This window comes from Branchiostoma lanceolatum, chromosome 19 (genome assembly GCF_035083965.1).
Source record: "Branchiostoma lanceolatum isolate klBraLanc5 chromosome 19, klBraLanc5.hap2, whole genome shotgun sequence".
In the NCBI taxonomy this organism is placed as follows: Eukaryota; Metazoa; Chordata; class Leptocardii; order Amphioxiformes; family Branchiostomatidae; genus Branchiostoma; species Branchiostoma lanceolatum.
The window spans coordinates 13,924,552-13,942,269 of NC_089740.1; the positions used below are offsets into that span (position 1 = coordinate 13,924,552).

The 17,718-nt window shown below is 42.1% G+C and overlaps 1 protein-coding gene across 3 annotated transcripts in view; it reads right to left on the bottom strand.

Annotated features, from left to right (window-relative positions):
- The window catches only part of LOC136425510 (uncharacterized), a 20,576-nt gene extending 3,152 nt beyond the window's left edge, over nt 1-17,424 (bottom strand). For 2 of the 3 annotated variants that reach the window (XM_066414388.1, XM_066414387.1), the window contains exons 1-21: nt 17,248-17,424; nt 16,275-16,411; nt 15,972-16,032; nt 15,373-15,458; nt 14,609-14,764; nt 13,964-14,108; nt 13,205-13,401; nt 11,813-11,980; nt 10,354-10,609; nt 9,773-9,897; nt 9,046-9,193; nt 8,493-8,658; nt 7,216-7,346; nt 6,004-6,231; nt 4,991-5,078; nt 4,554-4,663; nt 3,636-3,772; nt 3,105-3,176; nt 2,691-2,789; nt 1,253-1,403; nt 816-869 (exon numbers count right to left, since the gene is read on the bottom strand). In XM_066414388.1, the coding sequence (XP_066270485.1) occupies nt 816-869; nt 1,253-1,403; nt 2,691-2,789; nt 3,105-3,176; nt 3,636-3,772; nt 4,554-4,663; nt 4,991-5,078; nt 6,004-6,231; nt 7,216-7,346; nt 8,493-8,658; nt 9,046-9,193; nt 9,773-9,897; nt 10,354-10,609; nt 11,813-11,980; nt 13,205-13,401; nt 13,964-14,108; nt 14,609-14,764; nt 15,373-15,458; nt 15,972-16,032; nt 16,275-16,411; nt 17,248-17,413 (2,881 nt within the window). In that variant the 5' untranslated portion in view covers nt 17,414-17,424. Of the gene's footprint in view, nt 1-815; nt 870-1,252; nt 1,404-2,690; nt 2,790-3,104; nt 3,177-3,635; nt 3,773-4,553; nt 4,664-4,990; nt 5,079-6,003; nt 6,232-7,215; nt 7,347-8,492; nt 8,659-9,045; nt 9,194-9,772; nt 9,898-10,353; nt 10,610-11,812; nt 11,981-13,204; nt 13,402-13,963; nt 14,109-14,608; nt 14,765-15,372; nt 15,496-15,971; nt 16,033-16,274; nt 16,412-17,247 lie in introns of those variants that run through there. The other variant, XM_066414389.1, reaches the window with a different exon arrangement.
- Nucleotides 17,425-17,718: the final 294 nt, after the last annotated feature.

Genomic DNA, 17,718 nt, shown 5'->3' on the forward strand with positions numbered 1-17,718 from the left:
GGCCCAAGGGCCACTGAAACGGAGATGGGCGCCGCCCTATGCACCATCGGTGCGGGAAGGAACTTTGACTTTGACTCAATGCTACTAAGAATGCCGACCGACACACCTGCACAACAGGCTTTGGACTTCGCCTTGATAGGATCCAACACGTATCGTTCCAGAAAAGGAAGACACTGCAAAAACTTACTGAGCTTACTGAGGGCAGACCTCAAAGAAATAGGGCAAGGACCGTTGCGGTCAGAAAGAAACCTGCGGGAGCTAAGGAAGCTCGGGATGAACCGGGTCAAGTGGAAAGGACTGCAGCTGAAGAAAGACTGAATGCGGCTGCAGGATGTTTCGACTACTGCAGCAGCAGCAGGAAACAGTGGACTGCTACTACTCAATGGTAGCTTGGAGGAAAGTTTAATTATTTATTTCTTTATTTCTATATTCTTTTACTAGCTGTAGTGGCTTGGCACTGATTTTCATGGAGGCCCTAGGTACACATATGCAAACAATACACTGATATTCACATAACAGTACATATTTGTGCGTCAAAGTACAAAATCGTATCCATACCCATAGTCCATTTCGTGTCCGCTCCTAAGGATTGGAGGTCAGGGGTCACACAATTCTTTTGCACAATGTTTCGAATGTTTGCAAGGATGAAACGGTTTTAACATCTAGTGGCAGTGTATTCCAGTTCTCTGTACCTCTGTACGCAAAATGTACGTTTCCCAGATTCTAGTTTAATTACAATGATGTCGAAACGTCTATAACTAGTACGAAAAGATGCCATGTATGTCTCGCTACAAAAATGTCTAAAGAAAACTTACATTCGTCAGGACTTCTCATTGTCGCTATTGCTTTGCTGATCCGATTGATGTGTGCTGTATAAACATATAAAAGTTCATGTAAAACGATGCATACATTGAACGAGGAAACCGCTTACATACATATTAAGCAGATTCGACAAGTATACGCCATGAATGGCTTCAATTGGTGTATGGTAGATGTTTGGTAGAGACTGCAATCTGGCAGATTTGACGATTACTATAAATGCATTTAAGTTCGCGTCGTTTGTTTCTCGCACTTAGGCGAACATGAAGTGTACGTAGTGGTTTTAAGTTCGCGGCAACGCTATAGGACCGTATTGGACAAAAAATGTTCGCGGTGGTTTTACGTTCGCGAATATTTCTGCATTTACTGTATTCCGGTAGAGATTTCGTACGAACGGAGTCGAGCAATCCCAACCTCAACATATATACCCTACCCATCTTCGTGATCTTCAGATCTTTCAGTAGCTCGCCGAGGTCCATACTCCGCAGGCTAGCCATGTCGTTCTTGGAGTAGATGCCATAGTTTTCAAAGTTCTTGATGTACTGGTCAAGTCCGATGGAGAAGAGCCACCCTCTGCAGTTGTCCTGTTGAATGGTACAAATATTTTTTTAGATTTTTTTTTCAAGAAAAAAACCCTACTTGTAGCTCAACGTTAACCTGACAATATGAGGTTTTCCAGTCGCTTAACAACATAAATAAGTGTGGCAACTAAAAATTATTGCCATAGCGAAGGTGTCTGGATTGATCTTACTTTACTGTAAGGAAAGTACCAACGTAGCACTCTAGATCTTAGTTCTGCCATAATATTGTGCAAAACGCACTAAGAAATCAGAAAGGTTCTGCCAAGCAGATATAGAAAGGCACCATGTAACTCGAGGAGTTCCTAGCATATGTTGAAAGGCCGGAGTACACTCCCGTTGTAGTGTCTTTTTTCTCTGGCATTGTTGGATAGGTGGAGTGAGAAACTAGACCGGAAGTTTAGAAAATCGGTTTGCAGGGGCTCCTATGATCGTTTTGGTTGTTATTCTAGCTCTGCAGGATGTGTTTTCGAGGAGCTACTGTTGTTTTTCCGACACCGCACGCCTCCCCGTAAGGCGTTCAGTGTAGACTGCCCATGCGGTAACCCAAGTTATTTATCGTTCCGTTTAAAACTTTGCCTTTCTTTATATGCCTGGATCTCCTCAAGTTTTTGTTTTCACAGAGGTTTTTGGTGGGAGGCATGATGTTCAGCACGTTCTTGTGATAATAGATTAACTGGGATGTGCAAACCCTTTTCAAAGCTAGAATACTAGATTCGGTGAACTCCCTGACACACTCCGGACAGTACGAAATGGGACACCACGTAAAAGTAGGTCATCTGTCATCGACAGCTGAGTGCTTGGATGCCAGACGTGCTAATGAGGTATCAAGTGACAGGAGGGCATCCACAGAGTTGGCCGGACGGATTCCTGAAATTCCTGTGGAATTCTGGGAATTCTTGCAAATCGGGCGTAAGATATACTATTAAGCTCGCCCCTAAGGCTTCGCTAAAAAGCTATTCTTAGGTTTCATTCCAGTTTACCCTTGTCCAAACTGAATACATGACATTCGATGCATCTATATTTCAGATGCAGCTAGACAAACCTTTTATCACAAAATATATCTGTTCCTATTTTCACTACATGCTTTATCACGTAAAAGGCGAAGAGAAGTTGAGAGGTGTTTTTTTTTCAGTTAGCTTGGGTAAATTGTATTTAGTAACTTTGAACATACAGTGAGCAGTACTTAACCTAGTGTGGAAAAGATGAGCAACAAAGACATTTATCCACTTATTAAAGACAGTTAAAACGAAATACAAAAGAAAGATGAACATCACTTTGCAGTTTACTTACAGGCACGTCTCCTGGCAGCTCGAATTCCGTGAGCTTCTTGATTTCCTTCATGAGAATGTCTCTGTGGAAGTCGTTCTTGATGCCGATAGCCTGGAGATCCTGAAAATATAAAAAGCCATTTTTCTCACATTAATTTCAAATTTCGAGCTATTTAGCTATGCTTTTCTGATCAGGGAAATAATCTAGGGCTTCGGATAAACTACGTTTACTCTTTTATGTAAGATAAGTAGGCGTTAGACAAATACAAAGTGACAAATATATAGCGGAAATTCAGTTTTTGTGTTGTCTTTGCCTAAGGCAATAGTCGGCTTTTATGCTGTGATATATATCATTAGTACATGGGTGCCAAACATTTGGGACTACATTAATGCAAAATAGTTTCTATTTTCCTAACCAAAGACAAAGAAGCCCTACCTTGTCTGTCAAACCGGAAATGAAGGTTGTGTTTTCAAAACCGTTCTCACGAAACTTCTTCTCGTACTTATTCTGCAATGAGATTGCAAAATGTCAGAACATCATAAAAACATGTGGGCATGTGGCCCAAACATAGAATACACCGATGATACTTCATTAAAAGATATGTCAATACCAAATATAGATCAAAAGAAACAGCAAGCGATCGAGCGACCAACACGTTTCATGAGCATATTCGACACGCAGATGACGGCCGCGCAGACAATACAAAACATCGTCATTCGATCACATGCATTGCAATAGTTAAACATACACATGTAAGAAGTACAATGTGTGTGGGTGTCAGATTCACAACCTGTCAGCCACCCTAAACAAATCCACACGAAGGCTACCGTGTCAACCCTCCTCACTCAGGTATAGGAACTGACACGGTCATCATGCTCGAATATCTGTATCTGTATCTGTACTTCTGTATAATCTGAATAAAGATTACGAGTGATTGCCATAATGTAAGAAGTACAAAGTATATACCTTTAGCTTATTTGGCCAGTAATATGGGAGCCAATCAGAGACGTCTTTTACAAACATCTGGCTGCCGGATCTCGCGAGGCTTGCGGCTCTCCAGCGTGTGAACGATTTGCCTCCTTTTGATGCAGCCAAAGCTACAGCTATGGTAAAGGGAATGCAGAACATTTAGAACTATAACGTGACTGTATCAAGATGATACAGCAACTGTAAGTAGACGTGGACAGTGCATCAGTGGTAATTGCCATTGTATATTGTACAAATGAATGTTGCTTAACATATTTTCACCATATAAATGTACGATTTTGAAAAAGGCAAATGATGCTTTGGTTGTGATTTTTGAGTTTGCATCTACATGTATTCTATCTTTGCATTGGCTTCCTCAAAAAGTATAGTGCACAGATTCTATGGGAGCCAACATGGTAAGAAGAAACCAAAGTGCTTCTGGGTGATAACTAAGATAAGATGGTAAAACATTGATGAAGATATATCCCTATCCTGATGTAACTTATTATTATCACATTGTAACTCATTTTGAATCGGTAGACCTAACATCTGCTACTCACTTAAATGTAATACTAAGTCAGATATTGTTCATTATGCTTGTAATCAGTGGGTTGCTAATTGATCCCATGGGTTTACTAATTGACCCCACAAACTTTGAAGCTCTCGTGCAACGATCGCAGCACCTGTCGCCAGCTGAGCGACAACAGCGTCTAAACTTTTGAAGCTGAGAGAATAGCAGACGCTGAGGCCAAGAGAAGGGCCAGGAAAGCCCGGCTGCAACAGAACTGAAGAACTGATGGACTCTTGTAGACTTGCCCTACTCTTTTGAGTGGCTGTCAACACAATTGATCCACATTCTGTGCCAATGATAATCATTCGTTCTTGCTGATTGAAGCTGGTGCTGTGATTCCTTCCCACCTTCGTCATCCAGATCATCAAAAACTTCTGACTCATCATCCTCCTCGAACGCGAGGTTGATTTGCCCGTCATCCGGGGGGAGTACAAACGCCGTGTCTCTCTGGCAGCAACTGATGAAACAAACAGAAAACAACAAATTATCAACAATGATCTTTTGACTGAGCCTTATCACACAGAGCAACACGATCATCACCGTGGTAATCTTTTAGCATTAAAATACGAAGCGATATAATACGACATATCGTAATACAGGGTGAAATGATGGTCAAATCCTCATCGTTGGAAATCTTTTATAATTAAAATGTGGCATGGTCAAAGCAAGGAGCATAAGCTGCAGGAATAGCATCCAATACATTGTGGACCATCTCAACCTTGCGTTCAATGTGCACCATTCCAGTCCAACATGTTGTTAATGTTTTATTACGAATTGTGCTTACACGCATATTTTCTTCAGTATGCTCGACAGTGTCTCAATGAAGCTCCTCCCGGCGGCGGCAGCGCCTGGTGTCTTTATCTCACGGGTACCTGTAGAAACGGCAGAGGTTAAGTCATTTCAATGGCTTTAACATTTCTACAGATAACACCATATGCAAAACATTTCAATTGCATGAACATTTTTACAGATAGTTCCATATACGAACCATACATTTGACCTTGTATGAACGAAGGCACCCACCATCAATTTCAATTGGGTTATGATGCTATATCGTTGCAAGGGAGCAATGTCTTTATAATGCTTACGGTTTATGCTTAACTTCAGGAAGGACCAAGACGTATCGGCACAAAACAGGCATGCCCTTCCTGATGACAGTTTGTTAGCTTAACAAACAGTATCTTGATCATGTTTCAAGTTCATACTTGTTCGAAATGGTGTGAGATTGTCAAGACGTATTAGACTTAACCGACTAGCGCTTGCTGATGCCTGCTTGTTTGTAACCAGCATTGCATTAATGGATGCCAATGGGCTAGAAGAAGTTACATACCCCATGACCTATCCGTCATGTTGCAGACGCTATAGATGATGAGTAGGATGTATCCAGACGGCGGACTCGGTAGGTACATGAACCCATACATCATGAACTAACAACAAAAGGAAAACTTACCCCATGAGCTCACAACAGTCAACAAAAGGACAATTTACCCCATGATCTATCCGTCATGTTGCAGACGCTGTAGACGATGAGCAGGATGTATCCAGACGGTAAACTCAGGAGGTACACGAACCCATACATCATGAACTAACAACAAAAGGAAAACTTACCCCATGAGCTCACAACAGTCAACAAAAGGACAATTTACCCCATAATCTATCCGTCATGTTGCAGACGCTGTAGATGATGAGTAGGATGTATCCAGACGGCGGACTTGGTAGGTACATAAACCCATACATCATGAACTAACAACAAAAGGAAAACTTACCCCATGAACTAACAACAAAAGGGAAACTTACCCCATGATCTATCCGTCATATTACAGACGCTGTAGATGATGAGCAGGATGTATCCAGACGGCAAACTCAGCAGGTACACGAACCCGTACACCAGTGTCATGAACTCTGACGGGTGCAGCAGGGCCGTGATGACGTAGAGACCTGCCAGACCCAGGAAGTAGATGACGCTGATGGGGAGGGGCAGCTGCTGCAGGATGGTCGGTGCAGGGGAGGGTGTGGGGGCAGCCTCTGTGTGGGAAATCACAAGAGCATTTTATCATCTCCATGAAAAACGGAAATATAGTTTTGAGTGTATCTGTGTGTATGTGTGTCTGTGTGTGTCTGTTGTGTGTGTGTGTGTGTGTGTGTGTGTGTGTGTGTGTGTGTGTGTGTGTTTATGTGTGTGTCTGTGTGTGTCTGTTGTGTGTGTGTGTGTGTGTGTGTGTTTATGTGTGTGTTTGTGTTTGTGTTTCCGGACGATTGTGGTCGGCGGAGGAGAGGGTGTGGGGGCAGCCTCTGTGCGCGGGAAAGCATAAGACAAATAAAAAAACTAAAAACTGTTACATTTTACGATAAAGCACGAAATGAGTTGTCTATTCTGACCTCTAAAATTTATCCCAATTTCTCTAAGCTTACAGACAAACAAAAGACTATTCTTCTTTTAACAACCAAAAAAACACAAATTATAGAAAAGGTGGGACATCACGTCTTCCATTGCTTACAAAAGAGAAGTCAAACCCTTTTAAGTCGTAGTTATAGACAACTACGTTTTTATAATTTAGATTAGCCACTTTTATAACTATTTTTCATCCTGTTCTTCTATCTATGTTATTTGCAACTAGCCTTCGGACAGGAGTTTGCAATGAACTAATCATAATAATGCTGAATGGCCAAGTTCATGAACAAGAGAAGAGAAAATAGCTGCACAGACTCACTGAACTCACACGGAGACGATGCAAGTTCATAATTTCAACCATCTTCTTGATTGTTATCTAAATCATTCATTGTTTTAGTTTGAGAATGATTTAGGACTGATAAAGCTTATGTTATTTACGTACTGATGGTTAAGATAAGTAGTGTTTGTCCTTTTGTTATGCTTTATATTTAGTTGCTTCTGAATCTTTAACAAGACATTTGCATGACACTTAAATCTAAAACCTGGCATTTAACGTTCATAAATCCCGCTACCGAATCATACGTCATACCAGTTCTAAAAAAACGGAGAAAACTTACCAGCATTCTGTATCTTGTCATGAAATTGTGCGTATATGATCTGACAGTCCCTCTCCATCTGAAAGTCGCCGTTCGGCCCGTCAAACTCATCACACATCTCGTTCTTTAATGCAAGGGACAGCTGCTCTCCACTACAGGTAGAGAAAAAAAAGTAAAGAATGTGTTCTGTTTGTATGATGGAATTTTAGTAGCACTTGCACAATAATACTATATATCAAAAAACGTATGGTAGCCCTTATTGTATTGTATTAGTAATTAGGATGTTAAGTTTTATTCTATACTTCTATTTTGTATTATGTTTAAGAGTTGTTGCAATACTTTGCAACGTGTACAATTGTCATGCAATAAGTTCTTATCTTATAACCGTAGCCAACTGTTCAGGAAACATTCTCCATACATATATATATGCAAAACACATGCAGACTTACAAACACCAGCCAACGAAGAAGGTCACTATCTTGGACCGAGAAAGCAGATGGTTTGAACGGGGAGTCAAGGAAGCTGTGCACATCAGGTCCCGCTCTCCGTCCCTCAACCGTGACCAAGGACGCCACAGACTCCCTCCAATTTACAACTCTCTCGTCCAGTCACGTGACCTGGGTGACCTTTGATACCTAGGTCACGTGACACCTCTCAAGCTGAAGAAAGATGGCGGATGTCATCTGAAACTCCTTGTAGCTTCTCAATTGTAGTCGTGCTTATTAGTTTAAAAATCCTTTATTCAATATGTATATGCTCCTTTCCCCCTGAATATATGTAATTTGTTTTATCCTTTTCGGTCCTTCTTGTACGCTGACCACAAATACAAAATCAAAGCTACATGTACTTGTGTAGAACAACACATGTATATCCTATTCTGCCCAAAAATTGAAGACGAACGTCACTTTATCATGGATTGTTCAAGATATGAGGATAGACGCTCAAAGCTATTCACCTTTATTTCCGCTTGTTCAAGGGAATTCAATTATGCGCTCCGTTCTGTTGATGGCTTCAATTACATACTAGGAGGTGATAATCTTTACTGTGTACAGATAGGTATATACATCAAAGAATGTGTGGACATTAGAACAAGCAATGTATAAGTATACGACAAGTGAAATATCGATATGTTGCTCTATCCCATATGATTGTGTGCAATCAAACTCATTTGTATGCACCTATTTGTTTGTATGTATGTATGTATGTATGTATATATAGATAGAAGACCTTACGAAAGTGGCCGTACTTTTGTTGTGTCAATAAAGATTGTATTGTATTGTATTGTATATTGCACTTACTCGTATCTCCCAAAATGCCGAGATATGTTGTCAGCGAATGTTCCCAAGTCGGAAATGCACTCAGCGATCCAGGTCGTCACATTGCCCGGTGTCCATTCGATTGGATGGATGCAGTCCAGTTCATTACAACCGTCGCAATCGCCTGACCTCAGACACTCCAGGCAGCCTGGAGGAACAGGATATGGACCAGTGATGAAGATTTATTTGCAAGTTCTTGCCCGTGGGCTAATCATAACATGAAACAATGCATAGAAAAAGTAAACAGACAATGCAGGTTAAAAATGGTGACAAGTGGAACAAGTGACCATCCTATTATGTTTATTGGTACACGTAGTAGTAATACTTGAATACTGGTATACTAGATTCTATAAGATTAATAGAGGATCTTGACAAGCGCCTTTCTCACAACTCAGCAGGAAGCCAGGAACAAAGAGATGGAGCCCATAAAAGCCGAGCTATTTCATCTTCATGATCACTAGTGTCTATCACAGAGACTAGAGGCGTTGCTCTGGGGGTCTTGCTAAATAAAAATACAACAGCTTTATTCTCCTACTTTTCTCCTCCTCGCTGGGTTTGGGTCCGGACGTCTCCGCGCGCAGCCTGGCGTCCAGCCTCTGGAACGACACAACCATCACCCGCGCCTGTCCGATCAGCACGATCACCATGACAACAGTGAACAGCATCGTCAGAATCTTGGCCCACTAAAACATTGAGAAGGGAAGATATTTGAAAAAAAAATTTAAATATCTAAACGCGCTACATGAAAGTGGCTCAATACACCAATGGCCTTCGAAATCAATACAATCAAATCACTCTTGACTGTCACACTACTCATACGTGTGAGTTGGTGCACACATTTACGTTAGACAATAGACAATTCAATAGAGCAGTTCTAACCTTGAGTTGAGTTTTCTGTGTTGTGTACACACAGAGTAACGCGTACGCCACGAACACCAGGAACAGCAGTTCTTACCTTGAGTTGAGTCTCCTGTGTCGTGTAGACACAGAGTAACGCGTACGCCACGAACACCAAGAACAGCTGCAGTTCTTACCTTGAGTTGAGTCTCCTGTGTCGTGTAGACACAGAGTAACGCGTACGCCACGAACACCAGGAACAGCAGCTCTTACCTTGAGTTGAGTCTCCTGTGTCGTGTACACACAGAGTAACGCGTACGCCACGAACACCAGGAACAGCAGTTCTTACCTTGAGTTGAGTCTCCTGCGTTGTGTACACACAGAGTAACGCGTACGCCACGAACACCAGGAACAGCAGTTCTTACCTTGAGTTGAGTCTCCTGTGTTGTGTACACACAGAGTAACGCGTACGCCACGAACAGCAGGAACAGGATAACAACAGTCGGTATGATGCTGCTTCCGATGTTACCAACAACCAGCTCCAGGCCAGCTGTCAACAAGAGGGATAATCAGCTATCTGTCGCCTTCTGATTATGATCTTTGACATTCAAGTAACACTCATTGTCATTAGCATTTGTCGGCCCTAAAGGGACTTGGGATGTCAATCTCTGCAGAGATTTAATAGTCAATACCACACCTAGATAAGGACAGTGTCTACCTACCTGCCTACCTAAATACCTACCTAGCTAGTCCCTTGACCTAGTTCATGTCATTGGAGGGACAAGGTAGCCATCTAAATCTACGTGTATTGGATCGGTATAAAATCATGCATACGCTAAAGCCTTGCGCCAGTAAATACTTTTTGCGTATATCATAGTGTGCAAAGTGTGCTAAGTACTTTTATCACGTGGATACAGCTGCATGCTAGGTCAAGAGCTAAAAGAAGAATGTAAATGCATTCTTGTCAGAGAAAAAGAAGGTATGTATATCAAGTGCAGACACTTACCAGCAATGATGAGGATGACAGTGGACGGTCCGATCATCATAGAGAAGAAAAGGAAGCCCTGGTAAAGGATGAAGAGTCTGGAGATGTAGTCGTTGATCATCTGCCCGTTCGCCCATTTCCGCAGGAGCTCCATCTGGTTGGCGACAGTTGAGGGGATCCACCGGCGTCTCTGGTTGAAGAACTCGTCAAACTCCTCCGGGCAGTAGGTGCTGTCCTCGGACACAGCCGTGTACTCCAGCCGCCAGCCCTTCTCGACCTGCAGGGTAAAACACCGGATTTTTATGATCTATTGACGCCATGAAGCTTTGTCAAATGTATATTCATTCTGTCAGTAGTAAGAGCTATGAGTTTGCAAGGAGTTATAGAGCTCTGATTCAAGATTGGATACCTGGCATAATACGAATGGCGTATGATGTATTGTCTTATTCCTAGGCATCTATAACTTCTGATCTAAACTCTTGTCCAAACAAGAGTTCGTAGACCCCATATCTCCATGAACTGTCCTGTTTATGCGAATGACTTACACATTTAATTAATATATGCTTGGTCATAAACACTTTTATCCAACTTATACAAATTGCAATATTGACAGTCCTATTGTTTTCCACTCAGATGAATTATGGCGTTTTTGCATTAATTATGCAAATTAGGAATTAATTTGCATAATTTGTATCTGTTGATGTCGAACTTGCTATAAACTACATATCATACATGCATTTGAGTCTTATAATGGAAAACACTGGAAAATATAGATCTTCCTCATTAGTTATGCAAATTAAGTCCCAATTAGCATAATTTGCACATCATTGTGTACATCTCTGTCTAAGCTACCTGCATACTAAATATCATACAAATCTGTCGTTCCTTTGTTCCGTTATTCTCCTTAAAAAGATTTTCACAATAACGCCCCTGCAGTTCCAGAGCAAGCTGCTAGAGCAGCCAAACCTACATTACTATTTCATTACATCACAAGCTATCAGCCATCCAAAAATCAAGACCATAGCACGTCCAGGTCAAAAGGTACAAAAACGGAAGTTCTGCTGCAGTACCAAGGTCACATACCAGCGGGGCCAAAATCGCCCTTGAAATTCGGCTTCACAACACCTTTCCACATACCAAATATCATCATAATCCATCGAGAGGTTCTTGAGTTATGCTGACTACAGTAGTGCGGAAACACAAACAGACAGACAAACTGACAGACACACACACAGACACACCCAAAACTATATCTCCGTTTTTCATCACCTCTGAAGAAGACTACGTATACTAATATATGGTGTGTCGTATCGTCTGCAATGTGCAGTTGGATACGAATCTTGTGTCAACATTTTTACATACATAATACTAGTAGATAATTGTACTTCCTATTCTCAAAGGCACAGGTTATACTATTCCCAACTTTGCCATTATATTATGCTACCGTTTCATCATGGACTCTAGTGTAACAAGTACTAACCAGAAGAGTACAGAACCATCGATCCTCTCCCATGTCCTTGGTGAGGAACTCCTCAGCCTTGGTCACTTTTGTTGCGTAGGTCGGCAGCGCGTCTCGGACGGCCTTCGCTCGGTACACACTGAAGCAGCCGGGGCAGCAGAGAACTGTACCTAACACGCTGTTCGCCACCTACAAGTAAGATTACAGTATATTACTACAATCCATCCTCGTTCACCAGGACCCTTCCGCTCCACGTTACATCGCTCGCAGAAAGGGCCCTGGTAACACGGGATGGCATCCATGGTTATTGCAGGTCGACGAGACTTGCTGATGAATAATTAATGAGCTAACCCTTATTTGGGACAAACGGCAGTTGTAGCTCATGAATAGTTAATGAGCTAACCCTTATTTGGGACAAACGGCAGTTGTAGCTCATGAATAGTTAATGAGCTAGCAGTAACACGTAACCTGATTGGTTGATAGCTTCCCAGCGTTCTTTGCGCGCTTGCTTCCGATGAGAGGAAGCAAACGGGTTTTAACCCCTCTGATTGGCTGAAGCTGTTTTGGTGGCGATATCGTAATAACCATGGATGCCATCCCGTGTTACCAGGGCCCTTTCTGCGAGCGATGTAACGTGGAGCGGAAGGGTCCTGGTGAACGAGGATGCTACAATCACATCCAACCATTAAGACCATCTACGGTAGACTCCCTAGAGTGTCACATAGTCTTAAACAGAGACGAGTCCGGTTTGCTGGCCACTGCCATCGGGCCAGCGAGGAGATTGTCTCATCTCTCACACTGTGGAAACCACACGGGAAAACACACTCCAGGAAGCTGACCTTCCCAGTGACTATCTCAAGGGACACAGGGATTGAGTTGGAGGACTTGGGAGCAGCCATGTCAGACAGACAGACAGACGTGATGTGGGCCTCGGTTGTACAAGGGCTCGCCCCGTCCTCAGCTGCTGAGGTCGACGGATGATGATGATGACAGTATATTAGCAATAGCGTTTGTGAGCTAGGGCCAACTGTCTGTATGAACTTTGAAGCAGCAGCTTTGAGCTTTTGTTAAGAAGAAAATGTTCTTGATTAGATGCATTGATTATGAAATGTAAACGGAAATAATATAAACCTAGAGAGGCGTAGTTTTTAAACTTAAAATAAAAAGGGTAGATTCTTTACTTGACTCTTTGCATCTAGGAAATAGACGAAGAAAAACTATGTGTGTGTTATTTCTATCAGAAGCAGTTAGACTTCAATGATACGGTACACCTGCAACTAAAATCGTACCAATCATAGCGAAGGGCACCTTCCTATGAACCTGACCCCAACTGAGGAATGTTGTCTAATACAAAAACAAGAACAAGGCACTTATATCTGGCAACAACATTCACAGAGGGCGACATGACATTACCTTCTGAAACCAGTGCCCCATGGCGTAGTCGAACATCTGGTACCAGACCATGGGTCCCGACCCCAGGGGGTGAGTCCGCGCGCAAACCGCACCAACGTTAGGGTCACGGGTCATGATGTCCAGCAAGGCCTTGGCGGACTGGGGGGAGAACTTGACATCGGCGTCGGTGGCCAGCATGAAATTGTCCCTGTCTTTGTCTGGTGGGTAGAGCAAAAGAATGCATGAGATATACAAAAGACCATTTGGCAACAAGATTATTCAATTACCAAATTGAATGCAAAAGTATTGAATTTACTTGAATTTTCTGTAGTAGACAAGCTATCATATATTTGATGCCGCTGCTATAGAAAAACTCGTTTCAAATAGGGAAAGGCGTCGAAACATCCATGGACCATGGATTAAAGCAAAGCCTCATATATATCGATGCGCATGCTGTGGTTGTGCAGACTATACAGATACAGATATTATTTTCTAGACACGAATGAACAATCATCCGAAGAACACCATACAAGTACAATCACAACGACTCGCGGTACGCTGGCGGCTTCGCTGCGGTCGATCAAATTGACAAAGCACTCAACGAATTCCATCGACAAATAACGAATCTTTTTAAGCTTTGTGTGTTTTGTTGTCTTTCTGGTCATACTTGTACGTTTTGAATGATATTCCCATTATAAAGTCAAGGGTATCTCGAATCCAGTTTAGGACGCAGACACCGCCAGCGTGCCGCGGTTCCAGTGGGAGGGGGAGTGGGCTTACCAGTAGCCAAGTATCCCAGCACCTCTACCCGCATACTGATCCGGTTGTTCCATTGGACGGGGTTGAAGCTGACGAAGCGCGTTGTGATTGGCTTATCCAGCAGCTGACGCGCGGGGGTGTCTGGGTCACGGTTACCCTCAAACTCCTGGCGAAAGTGAGTATTTGAAAAACAACGTGATTTTAGTCCTGTCTTTGTAATGATTTACGATATTATACTATGTCAATGATGTAGTAGCAATCACCGTTTATTTTTGATATGATAGTACTATTACCTTTTTTACTATAAATACATGTGTGTGTGTTTCTGTGTGTGTGTTTGTGTATTTGTACATATTTGTGCACATGTGTCTGTATGTGAACATCATTACTCAAGAAGCTGTTGTTGGGTCCTTGTGACAATTTGGGAGGGGTAGAGGTAGGGATAGGGAAAACGAAGGTCAACGCCCCTCTGGTGGCTTTCTAAGGTACTGCAGCCGAACTTACAGTTTTTATATCTCGTATTCTGGAACGTTCTATGTGTGGGGTGGGTGCGTATGTTGTTGGTGTGTGTGTGTGGGTGGGGGGGGGGGTCACTATTGCTATGACCCATTGGTGGTGGAACGCAAAGCAAAGTACAGTTAGTTAATGATTAACTGCACGACTCACCACCGGCTGTCCGGAGTCGTCCTTGTAGTACTGCCACAGCTCGCCGTCGTCGCTGTAGAGCAGGCGGTACCGCGTCACCCACTCGCTCGTACCCGACTTGCCCTGGGTAACAACTCCCGTAAACACCATGTCTTCTCCCAGGTCGATCTGTAGGTACTGGAATGGGGTATGGAAAGAGTTTAAAAGACATGAAGGAGTCACTTGTTACTTGTATGATAGCTAATGGAGGATATAAAGTATCCAAGTATCCAATAAAATGCAGCTATGGCACTAACATACATTACAGAAAACAACATCCGTCTCAATGTACACCTCGTACGGTCAACGTGATGATTTTGTTTCCCGTTTATGAGAATGACAATGAAAAATGACAATATCATGGAAAAAAACTTGATTGATAATGTATTATTGACTGTCAGCAACATAGATCTACATTCAATGGATGGCCAGTTCAATTGATTGCAGCAATGGATTTCAATCTGTTTATATCAGTACACGGGGGAATTTGGTGAGTGCTCTATGTCCAAATGATGGGCAGTAGGCTTAAGTAAGTAAGTAAGTAAATAATGTCAGTACATGCTCACATCGTCCACATGCATTGCTATTTTCCAATTTGGTGAAACTGATTTTAAACTATTTACACGGCGTACCTGGCCATCATTGAACTCCCCAGTAATGGATATCTGCGCATGCTCACGACGTTCAAACGTATAACTATGAAGGTGAAAACTGGTTTTAGACTAGATTTTATTTACACGGCGTACCTGGTCATCATTGAACTCCCCAGCTGTCCACCCTCCCGCACCGTTCGCATCCCGCTTGGACTCAACACCGATTGGGCTGAAGTAAACTACAAGGGAATGGGCAAGTATAGCGATGGGCAAGTCCTAGAACGATCGTAGAGTGGAACTCGTTACCACCAAGTACAGTGGAAGCATCCTCATTAGATAGCTTTAAACAATGCATGCAGTTAGATATGCGAAGGTTAGACGTGACTGGTCGTTCGGTGTAATATAACCAGCTGCTGCCGCGCCGCGTGCCTGCGAAGCTGGTGTGTTACGCCGAATGGCGGTTATACCGGCTATATAGATACAGATACAGATACAGATACATATAGCTTTACAACGAATGTGTTTAGAGGGACTTTATTCCGCAGAGTGCAGTGATAGAAAAATAAACTTCTACCTGATCATAAAAACAATTAATGACATTATCACATGGAGTTCTGATGGTTGATGTTTTGTTTGTTTGAATCTTTACTTGTTCATGAGAAGGTAAAATCGGCTTTTCGCTTTTCATTCCGGTCGCGAGAGAGAAAATAAAAACATGACAAAGATACAGGTTGAATATTTGAAGTTCTCACCTGCATAGTCCAAGATGTAAGACATGTACATCACTTGACTCCATCTCTTCTTATTCTTCACCTGAAAATGGGTGGGGTTTTAAGACCTTCGATCTTCTGTTGGAACATGAATATAACAAAAAACGAGCACAACTAAGCATTGTACACGTCCTAACATGCGCAGCTACCCATTTTACACATATACATTACAAATAGCCCCCCATTTCTAATGAGTCCAGTAGTTGACAAAATTGACAGTATAAGCCTTTATCTCCTTGGATTACAGACCAAAATGTCTCCATGATGTGTTCTGTAAGTTCTTACCAGAGTGTTGTCCTTAAGATGAATGTTGAAGCTCATGCCGCTCTCCGTCTCCCCGTTGTCGTAGTGCAGGTCCCAGTGCAGCTGCAGCCCGTACGGCGTCTTGTACTTAGTGCACTGGTTGATGATGCTTTCTTTACCTGTTTACGAAGATGAATGAATGAATGAATGGTTTATTCACATTTAAAAGAACATTGCAGCCCCAGGCTGAATTGCGTCTTTTTTACAGACTACACGTCATTAAAATCTTCTTAAACTGTAAAAATTACATGATCAGCATTGTCAACTACTGGCCTACCGACGAACTGTAACATAAAAGCTTTCCTTTTTCATTCAAAATGCAATGAATAATCTATAACATGCCGTCATTAAGTACTTTCACAAGGTATGGTACAGGCGAGTCCCTGTACCGATTTGTTCTGCATTTCATAGTTCTAAGTTTGTGAGAGTTCCTTACTGTGAGAGATACTCGAAGATGTATCAAAACAAATGAATATCTACAAACATTGTTAAAATGTATTTGTTCAAAACTCTGAAGTGTTTGTTATTCTGTGATTTTTTCGTGGAAAATTAATAAACAAGGCGTCAAAATCAAATGGATTTGTTTTGCTGTTTACATTACATATTGGAATTGTAGTTGTTGATAGGCTCCCAATATTCTGTAACACTCATCGTATCATCTTCTTGTACAAAGGTTTGAAGAGTTGTCCTACAGTTTCCATTGAATTTGGAAAATTAATGTTTCATATGTGCGCAATTTAGATATTTAAAAAAATCCACAAAGTCGTCCTCACTGTTTCTGTCCTTCAGAGTTAACATTTTGAATCTAAGACTGAGTAAAAATAGACCACTGTTTTAAATTTTACATATCATACAAAGTTGCTCCTCTAAAAAAAAAATCGTGTCTGCCTGTCTGAATAGCCTGGACCTGCACTATCTATAAGTACTAAAAGATATTTTTAAAAAACAGTCTCACTGTTTCCGTCCTTCAGAGTGTGGTCCATGAGTGACAGCAGCTGCAGCGCCCACTGTGACGGCTGGCCCTGCTTACACCCTCCGTCGAAGAAGATGTGGGACTCGAAGGTTCTCTCCCCCACCTGGCTCTCCGCTACACCACGTAATGACGTCAGGAGCTGCTCCATTTCATGTTCAGCCTGGGAAAACAACAACAGCCATTCATTCAAATTCAATTCAATCCATCACCTTCATCCTGAGAGAAAATGCCTACCAATAATCTTTCTTCAAGTCACAGTCTACAGCTAACGAAATTTTCACAGCGATCCGCGGAGTTTGGTAGTGGCTAATAACATCAATGTACAATTATCTGCAAGAGACCGTCATTGTTTAACCACTTTGGACAGGACTAAAAAGCATCTCTTAGTAGTGCCTGCACATAGACTAGGTAACTTGCACTCATTGGCTTTATCCCGAAGGTCGAAATTAACTC